The sequence below is a fragment of the Candoia aspera genome, chromosome 6 (genome assembly GCF_035149785.1).
Source record: "Candoia aspera isolate rCanAsp1 chromosome 6, rCanAsp1.hap2, whole genome shotgun sequence".
NCBI lineage: Eukaryota > Metazoa > Chordata > Lepidosauria > Squamata > Boidae > Candoia > Candoia aspera.
Genome location: NC_086158.1, coordinates 2,109,950 through 2,124,770, shown reverse-complemented (window position 1 = coordinate 2,124,770; position 14,821 = coordinate 2,109,950). Strand labels below are relative to the sequence as shown.

The 14,821-nt window shown below is 47.7% G+C and overlaps 1 protein-coding gene across 2 annotated transcripts in view; it reads left to right on the top strand.

The window, feature by feature from the left end:
- Nucleotides 1–11,335, top strand: part of LPP (LIM domain containing preferred translocation partner in lipoma) — a 210,258-nt gene extending 198,923 nt beyond the window's left edge. For both annotated transcript variants that reach the window (XM_063306245.1, XM_063306244.1), the window contains exons 8-10: nucleotides 4,183–4,361; nucleotides 6,026–6,146; nucleotides 8,339–11,335. In XM_063306245.1, the coding sequence (XP_063162315.1) occupies nucleotides 4,183–4,361; nucleotides 6,026–6,146; nucleotides 8,339–8,467 (429 nt within the window). In that variant the 3' untranslated portion in view covers nucleotides 8,468–11,335. The remainder of the gene's footprint in view (nucleotides 1–4,182; nucleotides 4,362–6,025; nucleotides 6,147–8,338) is intronic.
- The last annotated feature ends 3,486 nt before the right edge of the window (nucleotides 11,336–14,821 follow it).

Here is a 14,821-nt window from a genome sequence, read left to right as displayed (position 1 = left end):
CTTCCTTTAATCAGAATGATTTGGGTGAGCATTTCTATCTGTCTGCAAGCCAGTGCAGTTTTCTTAGATGTTCATGGTTGGCTGACAGGGAGTGGCGGGGGTGGGTGGGTGGGGGGGTTCAGGCTGCCTGCCAACATCAAGAGGAAAATGATGTTCTAAACGCTGCCTGCTGGGACATCTCCAAGAAATGTCATTCTGCTCTGTGGATCTGGTGTTTTCTACAGATGTTTCTTTCCTTCGGTCACCAAATGTTAATACGCGAGCATGCAAAAAACAGTCAGTCACCAGGTGCCTAGAGATGGTTTTAAAGCCTTTTGCAAACGCAGCCTTCTCTCCCTTCCCCATCTGTGTGTTTGAGTCACCCTTCCAAACAACTCCACCGATTTATTCAACCCCAGCAAACTTGATTAGCTGAGGCTTCCTGGGGAGGGAAGGAACAGCAGCGGAATAAAAAGGAAGCAGAACACCACCACCATTTATCCTTAAAGTAAGGCGAACGCAAGCAGAGGAACCCAAATCTCGCACCAAGGAGTTTGTAAGCAGAATGTTTGTGTCAGGTTCTGCTTTTTCTGAATGCCCATCTTTTTGTTCTTTTATTACAGCAGGTCCCCAGTTTAAGAACGCGTTCCGTTCCTGAGTCTGTCCTTAAGTCAAATTCGTATGCAAGTCGGAACCGTTATTTAGCATCGGTTAATCAAATGTTTCTCTTGGTATATAGTATTTATTTTATCTTTCTATGCATATAGAAGAAACTTATTAAGTTACTTAAGTAACTAAACTTACTTAAACAAACTTAAACCTACTTAAGAAACACTTCCAAATACACTAAAACATCTTAAACATCATAATACACAAAGTAGTATTGTGTATTTAACCCGAAACATTGTACTTAACTCAGATTTTTAATATATAAAAGTTCGTTTGTTTGTTTAATTTTTTTAAGAAACTGTCTTTACAGCAGTCCATTCTTAACTAGGAGTTGTGCATAAACCAGGACGTTCTTAAACCAGGGACCTGCCGTATTTTGCTGTTCTAGTGTTTTTGCGGGGGGGATGTGAAGCGACCGGCGCTCTTTGGGACTCAGGCGTTCTTTAAATCAGTGTTTCTTAAAATCTGTGCTCCCCATCCACTTTTTAAAATTATGGAGGACCCCAAAAGAGCTTTTATTTGCATGAGTTATATTCATCGACATTTACCATATTAAAAAAATTAAAATTGGTGCATTCGTAGAATATGTATTTATTGAACCATGTAAAAACAATGGTAAACCCTTAGATATTAACGTAAATAAAATATTTTTCATGAAAAAAAAACCTTTAAAAAATAAAAATGGGAAGAGTGACATTATTTTAAATTTCTGTAAATATCTTCAATCTCTAGCAAATAATTTTGATTTTGCAGACCCCTGAGAGGGTCTTGGGGGACCCCCAGGGGTCCTCAGACCACACTTTTAAGAAATGCTGCTTTAAATCAATCAATCTGTCTGTCTGTCTGTCTGTCTGTCTGTCTGTCTGTCTATCTATCTATCTATCTATCTATCAATAAAATGTTGCCACTACAGGGAGAAAGGGAAGCAGAAAGATCTCAGATGGAGAAGCGGAAAGTGGGTACTGGGGGGTGCTGAGTGACGCCCAGATAACTCTGACCTCAAAGCCTGCTGTTTTCCCAGGCATGGGGGTCAGGAGCCCACTTGCTGAATGGTGTTTTCAGGAGGCACTTTCTGTTAGTTGGGTATGAGGCCAGCAGTTTGGTTGTTAAGCGAAGCGGTCACTAAGTGAACCCACGAAGGTTCATACGATCTGACTTCAGTTTTCCTTTGCTTTACAGACCTGCGAAGGTCGTAAATGTGAGGATGGGTTGCAAAGTTGCTTTTTCATCACTTCGTAACTGCGAGCAGTCACTAAACGAGGCAGTCGCTAAACAAGGACTACCTGCACATTGTATTTGTATTATATTTTAATTTTTGTTAGCTGGCTAGAGTTGCCTTGGTGAGATGGGTGGCCATGTGAATCGGCAACAATAATAACAACCACAACCACAACTTGCAGGATGGATTATCTTTGCAGCCAGTTCTTGTTAGGCGGCCGCCTTTAATTTATCCTGCAAGAATCCAGGGTTGTCTGGTGTGGCATTTACTTTGTGTCATCTGGGATGAACAGGAGAGAGTCACAGGGGTGCCAAGATGTCAATCCGTCCTGGCTGGATGCCACGCCAGCTGGAACAAAGTGGCCAGCTGTGATTTGACATCTTAAGTGCTGGAGACACAGGCGTAGGCCCAGACACAGCCGGGGTGGTGGGCTGTTTCTCCTTGTTTCCTCCTCTCTGGGGGTTCTGCCTGGAACTAGACTCCCCCCCCCCCCCGCCCTGAGTCCTTTGCATGGCTCAGGATTCTGGGATTTGCAGTCCCAACACAGCCAGAAGACAGCACGTTGCAGAATGGTCACTCCTGCAAGTACATAATCCGGTGAGTGGTGGGAAAGCATTCTGCACATGCACCAGAGCACCTTCCTTTCTGCCCGTCAAAGGGTGATATTCCGGCTTGCTGATCCTCAGCTCTGTGTGAGAATCCAGGACACAAATGCACATTCCAGCTCTTAGTTCAGATACTTCTGTTGCCCTTGCTTTGTTCTGACAGCACTCCGCTGGAGCTGGAGCCGGAGGAAAGCTGGGTTAGTCTACGGTGGTAAGAAACCAGGAGGAGTCTGGGGCAGCTTTTCCAACTAACCAAGCCTTGGGATAAAATTGCTGAGCCAGGAAAGGTGCCCCCAGACTCCTCCTGGTTTCTGCAAAACCAGGGGGAACCCTTGTTCCAAAAGGACAATCAGGGGAACAAAATCTAAGAACAAAATAATTGCAAAATGTGATTTAAACCCTACATCGGTGTGGCCAGTCTCTGCATCTGAGGAAGGGAGCTGCAGATCCTGAAAGCGTCTGCCTCGGAATAATATTTGTGAATCGGAAAAGATGCCCCCAGACTCTGAATTTTTTTCCTCCTGGGCCGCAAAGGGTCTCCCCAATTTGGGACCTGCTAATTATTGGCTTCTGGAAACGCTTTTGTTATAAGTTGGCAAGCTGGTTCCACCGCGCCCTTCTGCATAGCAGGGAAAGTTTGCAGAGCAGAAGGAAGGTGGCTGCTGAGCCCCACTTGGGTTAGGAGAGCGCAGTTGAGCAGGCATCAAAATGGCACGCCAGCAGGACCCTGCTCTGAGCTTTGCCGGGGGGTTCAGCCAGTTCACAAAGATCCAAGCACCCTCCCTGGCCCCATTTCAGCCTGGCTTTGGAGGAATGTCCTCATTTCCCACCACCTTGCATTTGCAGGTATACTCTGTTGGTATATGGAGGGTTTTGTAGGTAGCTATCAATCAACTCATTTCCCTCCGTTGAAAAGGCTCTTTAAACACCGTCCACAGCAGGAGGCAGTTTCTATCTGATCCTGGCTGATGGTAAAAAAGCAAAACAATGGTGGACCCAGTTAATATGAGGATGGGGAACCACCAGGTAACCCCAAGGGTGTGGATTAGGCTGGGAATTGAACGCTCACCCCCGAAGAAAGCAGTGGGAAACTAATTCCATGTTGATACCAAGATCGCATGCATAATTTATAGTCCAGCATATTGTAAGAACCTAGATAATGGATTCCATTAATAATTGGGCTAAGTTTGTTGTCTGAACGCGGCTAAGTGACTGACGTGGTTGTGCTGAGCGCGAGCCTGGATGCTCAGCCTTTCTCAGAGCTGGGCTTTCATAACTCATTAAGCCGAGAGTCGCTTCGCCGACCTCATCCGGCAGCGTTCAGGGAGCTGATAAACCGCCTTCTGCTCTCTGTTCAGGACAGCCAACAGCCTGGTTCCAGGCCCTGCCTTGATGGGCTGCCATTCAAAACTGACCATGTGCATCCAGAAAACCTTCTTTCTTCAGGGAAGCGAGAAACGTTGGACTGAAGGGACCGGTTTCCTCTGGCGAGGATTCAGATGGATCCTTTGAATTCTGGCAGGATGGAAATGCGAGAGAAGGGCTAGTCTAAACACATGGAAATGGCCTGTGACAAATGGGCGTGTGGATACGTGGATGCAAAGCCTTCTCAAAACGCTCCAGAATGTAGACGGTGCTAGAGTTTGGCCAGGCTACGGCGGGGTGATTGCTTGTTGCTGACCAGTTCCCATTTCTGCTTCCTTTTGACAGAACACTCTGGAACAATGCAGTGTGTGTGCCAAGCCCATCATGGAGCGCATCCTGCGGGCCACCGGCAAAGCTTACCACCCCCACTGCTTCACCTGTGTGATTTGCAACCGTAGTCTGGATGGCATCCCGTTCACCGTGGATGCTGGGGGCAACATTCACTGCATCGAGGATTTCCACAGGTGGGCCATGAGACTTTTCCTGGAGCGTCTGGAGGGCCGGAGAAAGGAGAAAGGGGAATGAAGACCCCGGGGTGGGGTGGGTGTACGTGAAAGAAGAATAAGTGTGGGCTGGGTTCACACAAGATGCCGAACCCAGGTTAACAGAACACAAGGCCTGTATTCATAAAATATATGCATTTTAATGTGGCTTAACTTACTGGGGGCTTGGCTTACCTCAAATGCAGGGCAGTACTAAATTTTGGAAGAGGGGTATGCAGGTTGGCCCCAAGGACTTCTGGAGCTCTGCTTTCTTGGCATAGGGTGTAATAACAGACTCTGGAAGGCCTGGCAGAGATTCTCCTTTCTCCCTCTTATGCCAAAGACCATCAAGGAAAGGCAATCTTGAGTTTCCTTCTCAGCTGCTCCTCTCACAGTTTATTCCTTCAGAGGTTGTTCAGCATCTTGAATGCAGAGACAGGAAGACACTCAGGGTCAGCCCTTTGAGGTAGGCCAGGTCAAGAAACAGGTTGAGAAAGGCTGGTATAGGGTATAATAGGAGAACCTTGAAAGCCTAACAGGGATTCTCTCTTTCTTCCTCTTATACCCAAGAGCATCAAGGAGGGGCAGTCTTGAATTTCTTCCTCACCCCTTCCTGTCTGTCCAGGCTAAGCTGATGCATATCTTCCTCAAGGCCATCTCCATACCCCTCCACCATTTCCCACAACAGACCAAATTAGCAACTCCGTGTTAGCCTCACCTAGTATGTTGCGCTAACCCAGCCAAAGGCTGCATTCCCACAGTGGACTGAATCCATCTTCTGGATTCACGCAATACCCTCAACCATAAACTTTCCCAACAGGTTGTGTATGTATAATACACCACGCCCAAAAGAGTTGAACCCAGGTCAGTGCTAACCAAGGTTAGCAGGTTGCATAAGGGCTGCCATGAGGTCTTGACCTCACTTGGTAAACTGGGTTAGGTGGAGAGAGGCAGAAGATGGTGGACAGCTTGAGAGTGGGCAGGGGTCAAAAAAGTCAAGTCAGCATGGCGGGCATGACTATGATAAGCCTTGCCCCTTTTTAATATGCATGTGGCAGATGTAAAAAAGGGGTGGAGCTTCAATTGCATGTTTACACATGCCAACTTTTTTAGCCCTCTGGAGTCGGGCCACTAAATGGATCTAGGTAGTCCTCGACTTACAACCACAATTGGGACAGGAATTTCCATCGTAAGTCATTGTGGTCATAAGTCAAGCCACCATGTGAGCAGACCCAATTTTACGGCCATTTTTACAGCAGTCATTAAGTGTACCTAGCTTTCTTGATGGACATTTTTTGCCAGAAGCAAGCAAAAAAGGTTGTAAATCATGATCACATGACTGCAGAACAGTGCAACCAGTCTTAAATGCAAGCCGGTTGCCAAGTGCCTAAATTGCAACCACGTGACCGCGAGGGTGGTATAACGGTTCTAAGTATGAATACAGATTATAAAGCACTTTTTCAGAGGTTGTCGTAACTTTGAACTTATGAATGGTCGTAAATCGAGGACTACCTATAACCTAATCTAATCTAATCTAATTGATCTAATCTAAATGGATCTAATCAAGATGTGAATGTATGGCTTCTCAGGAGCGTTCTTCGTCTTTCGCAAAACCAAGTATTCACTGTCACCCTTTTTCTCCCCAGGAAATTTGCTCCGCGATGCTCCGTCTGCAAGGAGCCCATCATGCCCGCCCAGGGTCAGGAGGAAACTGTCCGGATTGTGGCCTTAGACCGCGACTTCCATGTCCAGTGCTACCGGTGTGAGGTTTGTGTCTTCGGCCTCCGGGAAGAATTCTTAGTAGGCCGACTGCCCTTCCTCAGTCTTCCCAGGACAAATTGCAACAGTCGGACCTGTCGTTCGCCCATGAAGTTACTGCCTCAACTTTCCTGGGACTGAAACCAGAACCCAGGTCTGAGGTGTCTTCGAACCGTGTCAACTGAGGAGAGTTCTCAGGTTTAGCCTCTTGGCTAATTGGCAGATCGCTGCACCCCCATTAGCCAAGATGCTGCTGAGCACGCGCCGAGGGAAATCTTTGCTTCTCCCTGCATCAGAGTTCTAACTCCTTTTCCGTGCCCACACAGACCCCAATGTCTCACAAAGCAGTTTGAGGCTGAGTGGCCAGCAATTTTTACTTCCATGACCAGTTGGAGGGTATCCAGAATCACACTCCATCCATTTTACTCAACGGAAAAGGGGAATTAATTCCTATCCGTACCTCCATATGTATTTCAGTAGATGCTGAGAGGGAGGGAGGGAAGGAAGTTTTGGGAGGAAGCCACCCTACTTTTATTTCTATTAAGCATCACAGAATCCTTTGGTTGGAAGGCAACACTGAGGCCATCTAGTCTGTCCCCCTGCTCAGGGCAGGGGTCCACGTTCAAGCATCCCTGAGAGATGGCTGTCCAGTGCCAAGGAGCCCAACACCTCTCTGGTCTTTGGTCCACCGTCCGACTCTTCGTACCCTTGGCAAGTTTTTCCAGCACTGAATGAGAACCTACCTCCTGTCCCTTCAACCCATTACTCCATGCCCTGAACTCTGAAGGAGAGAGGCCAGCTCTTGGCCTTCTTCCCTGGGACACGCATTCAGAGACTGGAACATCCCCATCTCCTTCCGCAACTGACTTTTCTTCTGGTTAAAAATACTTTATTCCCTTCTTTGCTTAGGCTTATAGAGATGCATGGCATCTGCATCTCCTTCCAGCCCCCCAGTCACCCTCCCTGTCCTTTCTGGACCAATTCCTGTTTCTGGGAATTGTCCCCAAAGTTCAGGGCCCAGAGCTGGACCCAGGACATCTTGGGGTCTTAAAAAGCCACTGCTAGGAGGGATGATGGAAGGATAGCCCGGCAGTTATTTTAACCATGGTTGTAAGTTGCTTATAGAGATGAGATACAGACCTTCTGTAAGTAGGAGAAATCAAACTGGGTTTTTTAAAAGTGGGCTTGTGAAATTGACTAGAAACTGACTGCAGGTAGCCCTCATCTAATGACCACAACTGGGGCCGGAATTTCAGTTGCTAAGCAAAGTGGTCATTAAGCGAATCCAACTTGGTTTTACGACCCTTTTTGCAGCAGTTGTTAAGCAAATCACCATGGGCATTAAGTGAACCACGTGGTGGTTAAGCAAACCGCGCGGTTCCCCACTGATTTTGCTTGCCAGAAGCCGGCCGGGAAGGTCAAAAATGGCAATCAAGCGACCATGGGACGCTGCGATGGCCATGAATGTGAATGGGTTGCCAAGTGCCCAAATTGTGATCATGTGGCCACAGGGACACTGTGACGGTTATAAGTGTGAGGACTGGTCGTAACTTGTTTTTTCAGCACTGTTGTAAGTGCAAACTGTCACTAAATGAATCGTTGTTAAGCGAGGACTGACTGTAAAGGGTTGCAACCTGGTTCTCTGGGAAAGCTGCCTGTGTTAGGGATGGTTTGCACCCAGAGCCGGGAGTTCTGGTGAAGCAACAGCAATGACTGAAAAACCAGGCTGTCCTGGAGGCCCTGCATTGCAAAAGAAAATCCAGCTTTGCTCCAGTTTCAGGTCTGCCAGACAAACTCTGATTTGTCCTTCCAACAAGCCAACTTTAAGAGTCTGGGCAGATCCTTGGCCAATCCAAAAGTAAGACAGAGAAGTGGGTGTGGAGGGTCCTCAAGTCACCCCCCATTGGCTTCCAGGAGGCCTTCGGTCTATTAACTCACCTGCCCGTTGCCTCTGGAAGGATGTGCCAGGGGTCAGTGGCATGGCACCCTGGTTGCAACCCCAGCAGAGGCGGCCACTTAATCTGAAGGAGGCTCCCAGCATGGCCAGGGGCCAGGAAGCGCAGGGGTTTCGCCCCCAAACATCTGGACAGCTATCCCTGCAAACAGGTGGCTTTGACAGAAAGCAGAAGGACAATCAACTACCCGGTCAGTGTCCAGGCACCTTTCCCGTTCCGTAACGCCTGCCTTTCCCTCCCCTACAGGACTGCGGGGGGCTCCTGTCCGAAGGCGACAATCAGGGCTGCTACCCGCTGGACGGCCACATCCTGTGCAAGAGCTGCAACTCGGCCCGGATCCAGGCGCTGACCGCCAAGGCCAGCACTGACCTCTGAGCGGGGCGAGGATGGAGCACGGCGCTGGCCATCCGAGGTCCGGGGGCTGCTTCCGAGGGCCCCCTGCACGTCGCTTCGCCCTCCAGGCCACACTACTGACCCAAACCGGTTGCGCGCTCCTTCTGCACCCCTGGCTGCCTGGGAAAGGTATTTCTGGGCGGGGCACAAAGGCTCTTTCACGGGGGCTTCTCAGCACCCCCCGGAACGACCATTCCCAGGATTCTTGGAGAGACGCCGTGCCACGTTTAATATCCTGTTAGCTTTTGCAGCGCAGGTATCGACCCAAAGCTAAGATAACATCAGACTGGGGGTGCCTGGGGTGGGGTGGGTCAGGGCTGCACATCTGAAACCCTGCTCCTTTCTACCTGCATTGCTTTGATTGCACAGCCACCATCACGACTTTCCTGACTCCCCTAGGGGTCCTTTTTCAGAAAATACCAAGATTTCCCCCAGGCTCTCTCCCCTTTCAGCTTAATCGTGTCCTCCGCCAGGAATCCACTTTTCTGCCCAATGCCTTTTATTGCCCCCGCTGTGAAACCCCAACCACAGATTGCGAAAGGCTTTTATCCTTCACCAGCCGCCAAGTCCTGGGCTTCTTTTGCACATTAAGAGAGCCAAATTCACTTTATATCCAGCCCGGCACCCTGGCAGGATGACCCGCCCTGTTATTTTACAAGTGCCTTAAAGAGGAGGGACAAAGGGGTGGAGAAAGGGATGGGAGTTGGAGGCTGCGGTCTCGCTCATCCCGGGCTCAAAATATTCTTAGCAAAGCGGAGATGCGGTCGCCAGAATGATTTTTCTGGTTTTAGAGATGGAATAATTTACACAATCTCGCTGTTCCTCTTACTGGAAGGAGCTGAAAGAAAGACACAGCGCGCTGAGTCCAGTTCCTGTGTTGATTTATTTCTGGGTTTTGCAGGAGCTGCTCCCAAGACTAACCAAAGGGATGAGTTTGCATGCGGCACATTGCTGGCATTCCCACAACTGGAGTCTTTGCGGCCTGGTATGATGCGTGAACCCGGCCCTTATGGTTGTCGTTCACTGTATTGTGCAAACCCAGAAAGGGATTAATTCAGTGATCAGAGGAGTGTGCTATGTGAGTGCAGCCAGACATTACAGAAGGAAGCTTGCACAACCTTGTCATTACTTTCCCTGAGATTTTATATGCTGCCTTTCATCAAAGCCGCCCGCCTTAACTTTATCCCTCTGACAGCAAACCTGGATCTGGACCTCCCCAGACCTAGTCCAAACCTTGAGCCCCCTTATTTTAAAATAAAATACAGAATGCAATGCCCAATATTGCACTGGTCACTTTCCCGTGGCAATTTAGACCTGAGATTTCACAATACTCTATGTTTTAATTTTAGCAGTGGGATTTTGGGAAGCCCCTTTCTAAAAATATCTCATTGGGCTCTTGCTGATAAGCTTGTAAGCAGGGCTGTTGGGTGGAGGGTCAAAAAAGTCAAGATGGTGGTCATAGCCGTGCAGTCAAAACCCTGCGACCCTTTTACCAGCATCCTGACCTGGTTTGCCCCACCGCGACCACCATCTTGACTTTTTTGACGCACACACACAAGCATCCTGCAGACACATTCGCTTGCAAGGGGAAAAAAAGGCTTGAAACTTAGGCAATGCAACCGATGTATCTTGATGCCCTTTTCTTGAGGTATCTGCACTAAAATGCATCATAGAAATCGAACTGTGCTTTTTCGTAAGAGGGGGGATTTTGTGAGGGGCACAGACGCCCATCCACGGAGCATCAGGACTATTGGAATGTCCTGCTCCAAATTCGCAAGCAGGCAGTGCTCCCTGCATTTATACAGCTAGCACGTCAGGGAGAAGGCTAGGTGAAGACTTCTCCTGATAAGCTACTTGTCTTCTGGCAGGGATCTGGAAGAGTGTCTGACTTCAGCTGCAATGAACAGTGTAGCCTGGTGAGATCAAGGGCATATGAGCCTCCAGATCCCACGTTTCTACTCTCTGTCCTTGCTACCTATGGGGAGGGGGTGAGTTCCGGTGCTGCCGAACCTGTAATATAGTGTTTCTCAACCTTAGGCATTTCAAGATATGTGGCCTTCAGCTCCCAGAATCCCCCAGCCACCCCTAACGTTGAGAAACACGGCTGTAACGCGTTGAGTGGAATGCAGTTGGATATCCCCCTCCCCAATTTTAGTTACAGTAATGGAGTATATTTATTACAAAGCTTTATTTAATCTCTTGCCAAAAGGTGCCTTTTGCCAAAACGATCTTGGGCATGATCCACTGGGATGGGCCATGAATGAGGACTTACTCCAGAAATGTTGCTGGTGGGTTGGCTCTTACGATGAAAAACGGGGCATTCTTTTTCATTCTTTCATCCAAGGCATTCTTTTCACTTGAAAAGTTTCTACGTTAAGGTTTCCATTTTATGTAATCATACACTTCTTGTGGAGAATGCGCCACTTTTATCATGTGTATAAGCTTTCAGATCTCGCATTTGCACTTCATGTATATGGAACAATATTAACTCTAGGTAAATACGGATGAGGGTACGCAGCAGGGGAAAACCCACGCAGTTTATATGAGAACTGCACCACCATCTGAATTAATTCCACTCTTAGTCCTGCACAGATTTCCCCAACTGAAGAAACATTCATCATAATCACTGAAGATGAGGGTTGAAAGGGCCCTCAGAGATCATCTAGTCTAACCCCCTGCACCAGTGCGGGGATCCGCACTGCAGCATCACCAGCGGATGGCTGTCCAGCCTCTGTTTAAACACAGCCAGCTAAGGAGAGTCCGCTATCTCTATTCTTTATTTTTATTTTTTAATTTATTTGTACACATTTAGAGACCACCCAATTCCTAAGGGCTCTGGGCCGCTTACAATTTTAAAAAATAAGAAAAACCGCCCCCAATATAAACAAGCATAGAAAACAGAGGCAAATCCAGAAAAAGAAATATAAATTTTAAAAAAAAATCTGCGGGGCAAAGCCATCATCCTGCCCCAAATCATGGCAGAATAGCCTCAGTAGCTTCCCCAGCATCATCTGGATCTCTGGAGGGAACCTCATTCCTGAGGGCAGGTGCTGTGTTAATTACGGTTAGGAAATTATTTCTGATCATAGAAACACAGGCTATAAGGGTTGAAGGGAACCTTAGAGATCATCTAGTCCAACCCCACCCCCCTGCCCTGCCCAGTTCAGGAATCTACCCCTGCTGCAGCTTCTGCTTCTATCACTGGACTTTCAATCCATAATTGCTAGCCAGAAGACAGGCCAGCTAGAAGCAGTGAAGTTTGAAATCCACCCCCTTTGGAGGTCTTAAGGTGGTTAAGATCACTTCATCCCAATGCAGGGAAAATCCCAGAGTCCAAATGGGAAAGGCTTGGAATTCCCATCTTCAAGATTCAGCATCAAAGGTTAGGTTCTGTCTCTGTGTCGCTCTTTTTTTGCTGGGCAAACCAGTTTTGAGGACATCTGTTCTACTGCAGTCATAATCATTTTGGGGATAGCTTACCCATCTGTAAAATGGATGCATGATAGACAGGCCCATGAATGGCGCCTGCATGGACAGTGGCGGCAGACTTCTAAATGAAAGTGGCCAGAGAAGAAGAATTCTTTCCAATGAGCTTCTCGGAAACATCTACCCTTTTGCGAGGAGCAGAATATGAAGCCAGTTAGTTAAACCCCTGAAAGGGACTACAGGTAGTCCTCGACTTAAAACCATTTGTTTAGTGACCATTGGAAGTTACAACAGTGCTGAAAAAAGTGACTTATGACTGGTCCTCGCACTTGAGACCCTTGCAGCATCCCTGCGATCATGCAATCAAAATTTGGGCGCTTGGCAACCGGTACATATTTACAACAGCCACAGAGCCCCAGGATCACGTGATCGCCATTTGCAACCTTCCCAGCCGGCTTCCGACAAGCAAAATCAATGGGGGAAGCCGGATTCGCTGAACAACTGTGGCAAAAAAGTCATAAAATCGGGTGTGACTCACTTAACAACCGCTTCGCTTAGTGACAGAAGTTCCGGTCCCAATTGTGGCCCGAAGTAAAGGACTACCTGTAGCAAGACTGTTTTTCTCTGGGCTTGTAATATAATTTGTGGGTTGTTTTGTTTTCTTTTTCTCCCCAAACGAGCAGCCCAAAGCTAGCGAGGTTGACAAGTCCCGTTGAGCCCAGTGGGGCGGGGTCGTTGCACAGTGCAGCACCAATCACGGTTAAGATGGCTTAATGGCTGCGTTCAAAACAGAGCAAGCGAAAGGAATGGGGTGATGACCCATCACTGATGCCTGGACTCCTCTGAATCTCTTGCTGTTGTTTCACGGGGGGAATCCTTGGGAAGTGGTGGAGGCGGATGAATGATCAGGAGGAGGAAGAGGGGAAGATGGTGTCAGGGTTCTGCTCAGGTGGGCCAGGAGTGCAAAGTCATTTTGTAGCAAAATAAACATGGAAACCAGATGGGCAAGGATCTTAAAGGGAGATTAAAAAATCAGATACCGTGGGAAAGCTTCCTGTTTAAGCATTTTAGAACAGCATAATCATCTAGATGGTTGTTTTTCCGATTTGGGAACTTTAAGATGTGTGGACTTCAACTCCCAGAATTCCCCAGCCAGCAGAATCCTGGGAGTTGAAGTCCATGCATGCTGGCTGGGGAATCCTGGGAGTTGAAGTCCACACATCTTCAAGTCCCCAAGGTTGAGAGACACTGTCATACAGGATCAGTTTGGGCTCTGATGGACAACCCACAACTAAATGCTGAATGCAGAAAAGCCACGAGGGTCTGGCGCCTTCTCCCGTTTTGTCTTCTTTTAAACTCTGCGCTGAAGGCAAAAAATATAATCAGCCCCTAACGATTATATTTTGCAATTTCCCCCTTATCTTTCAATATCTCTTCCTTGGGCTTAAATCGTGTACTTTGGCCCCATAAAGGTATGAGTTCACCAAGATACATATTTTGAACATACAGGATTAAATCCTCATTCAGTGCTTTAAAAAAAAGTCCTTTAGCAGTTTACAGTAGAGATATACCTACGGTGAGTTTACTTACTTATATAAGTACACAGGAGGTGCCCACGGGCACTAATTTAAATCCTTGTTTTTACCTGTGAATCCCCAGCACTGCGGTGATTAGTCTCTGTATTAAAAGGCTTGATGCCAACATCCTTAAAATGGAGATATTCTGCAATACGAAGGGAATCTTCTAAAATTTAGCATATATAAAAAAAATTGCATATATATAAAATTTAGGACATAAAAATTTAACATACACACACACACACACGTGTATGTATGTGTGTGTGTGTGTTTAAAAACCACTCTTTCTCTTCAACGTGCACACTTGTGCACCAAGCAGTGATGAGAGACCTTCTCTGGCATTACAGGTTTGAGCTGTCAATCGGCATCGAACTTAAACTACGCTTTTTTTCTTTTCTTTCCTTGGTTCAGTCTTATCTGCGTGTGCTTCTGCTGCGTGTTTAAAAAGCCAAAAGAGAAAATACCAAGTTTGTTCTTTCTCTCCCCGCCGCCCCCCTCTCCAGCTTAGTTTCGGAAGCGTCTCAGTTTAGAATTTTATACTTAACCTAGTTTCTGCAGTGGGTTCATCTGGAAAAGAGAAAGCTCCTTGGATTTAACATAAAGGCTTTTCCCCCTGCGCCCAAATTTGGTATATGGGGATGGAAGGCATGTGAAACTAATCTTGTCCCTCTTCCGTCCTTCTTTCCTTAAATGCAAATAAGGGGCAAGAGAGGAAGCTGATGGCATTATACGGTGTTAATAAATAAAATGAAGGAATATGGCACTAGGACAAGCTCAACTATCTCACTCTGGACCTGAGGGTGGCCAGTAAGTAGGGATAGCTGGTGGGATCGCTTCCTGAGCTTCTGATGGTCATGCACATCCTCCGCGATGGTACTTTTGGTCTCCCCTGGAGACTTTGCTCCTTTGGGGCTCGGGGTGAGGTCAACCGGCTGAGCAAAAGGAAGGAATTGAAGTGTTCGGGGGGATGAAGCAGCCTCGTGTGGACAGCCCAGCAGGATCTGCAGCATCTCTTTGACAGCACCGCAACAGCTGCGGCTTGGGGAGAGGGGTGAACTTTGCTGGGGGAAATGCAAAGTCAAGCAGGCAGAGCTGAGGTTCACCCTTTCGTACTTCACCCTTACGGTTCATCTCCGCCGGCATCTTCTCATAAGCCCGAGGCATGAGAAAAATGCTTTGATGTGGAACATCCCAGGAACCGAACGTCTTGCAATTCCCATGCAAATAGGGGCCTGCCTTTGCGGCTGCAGCCAGGCCAACCTTGGCGCTATTCTGGCTGTTCCTGGGTTTGAGGCTTTGGGATGGAAAGTCCCTAGAGGGCAATGCGGCATGC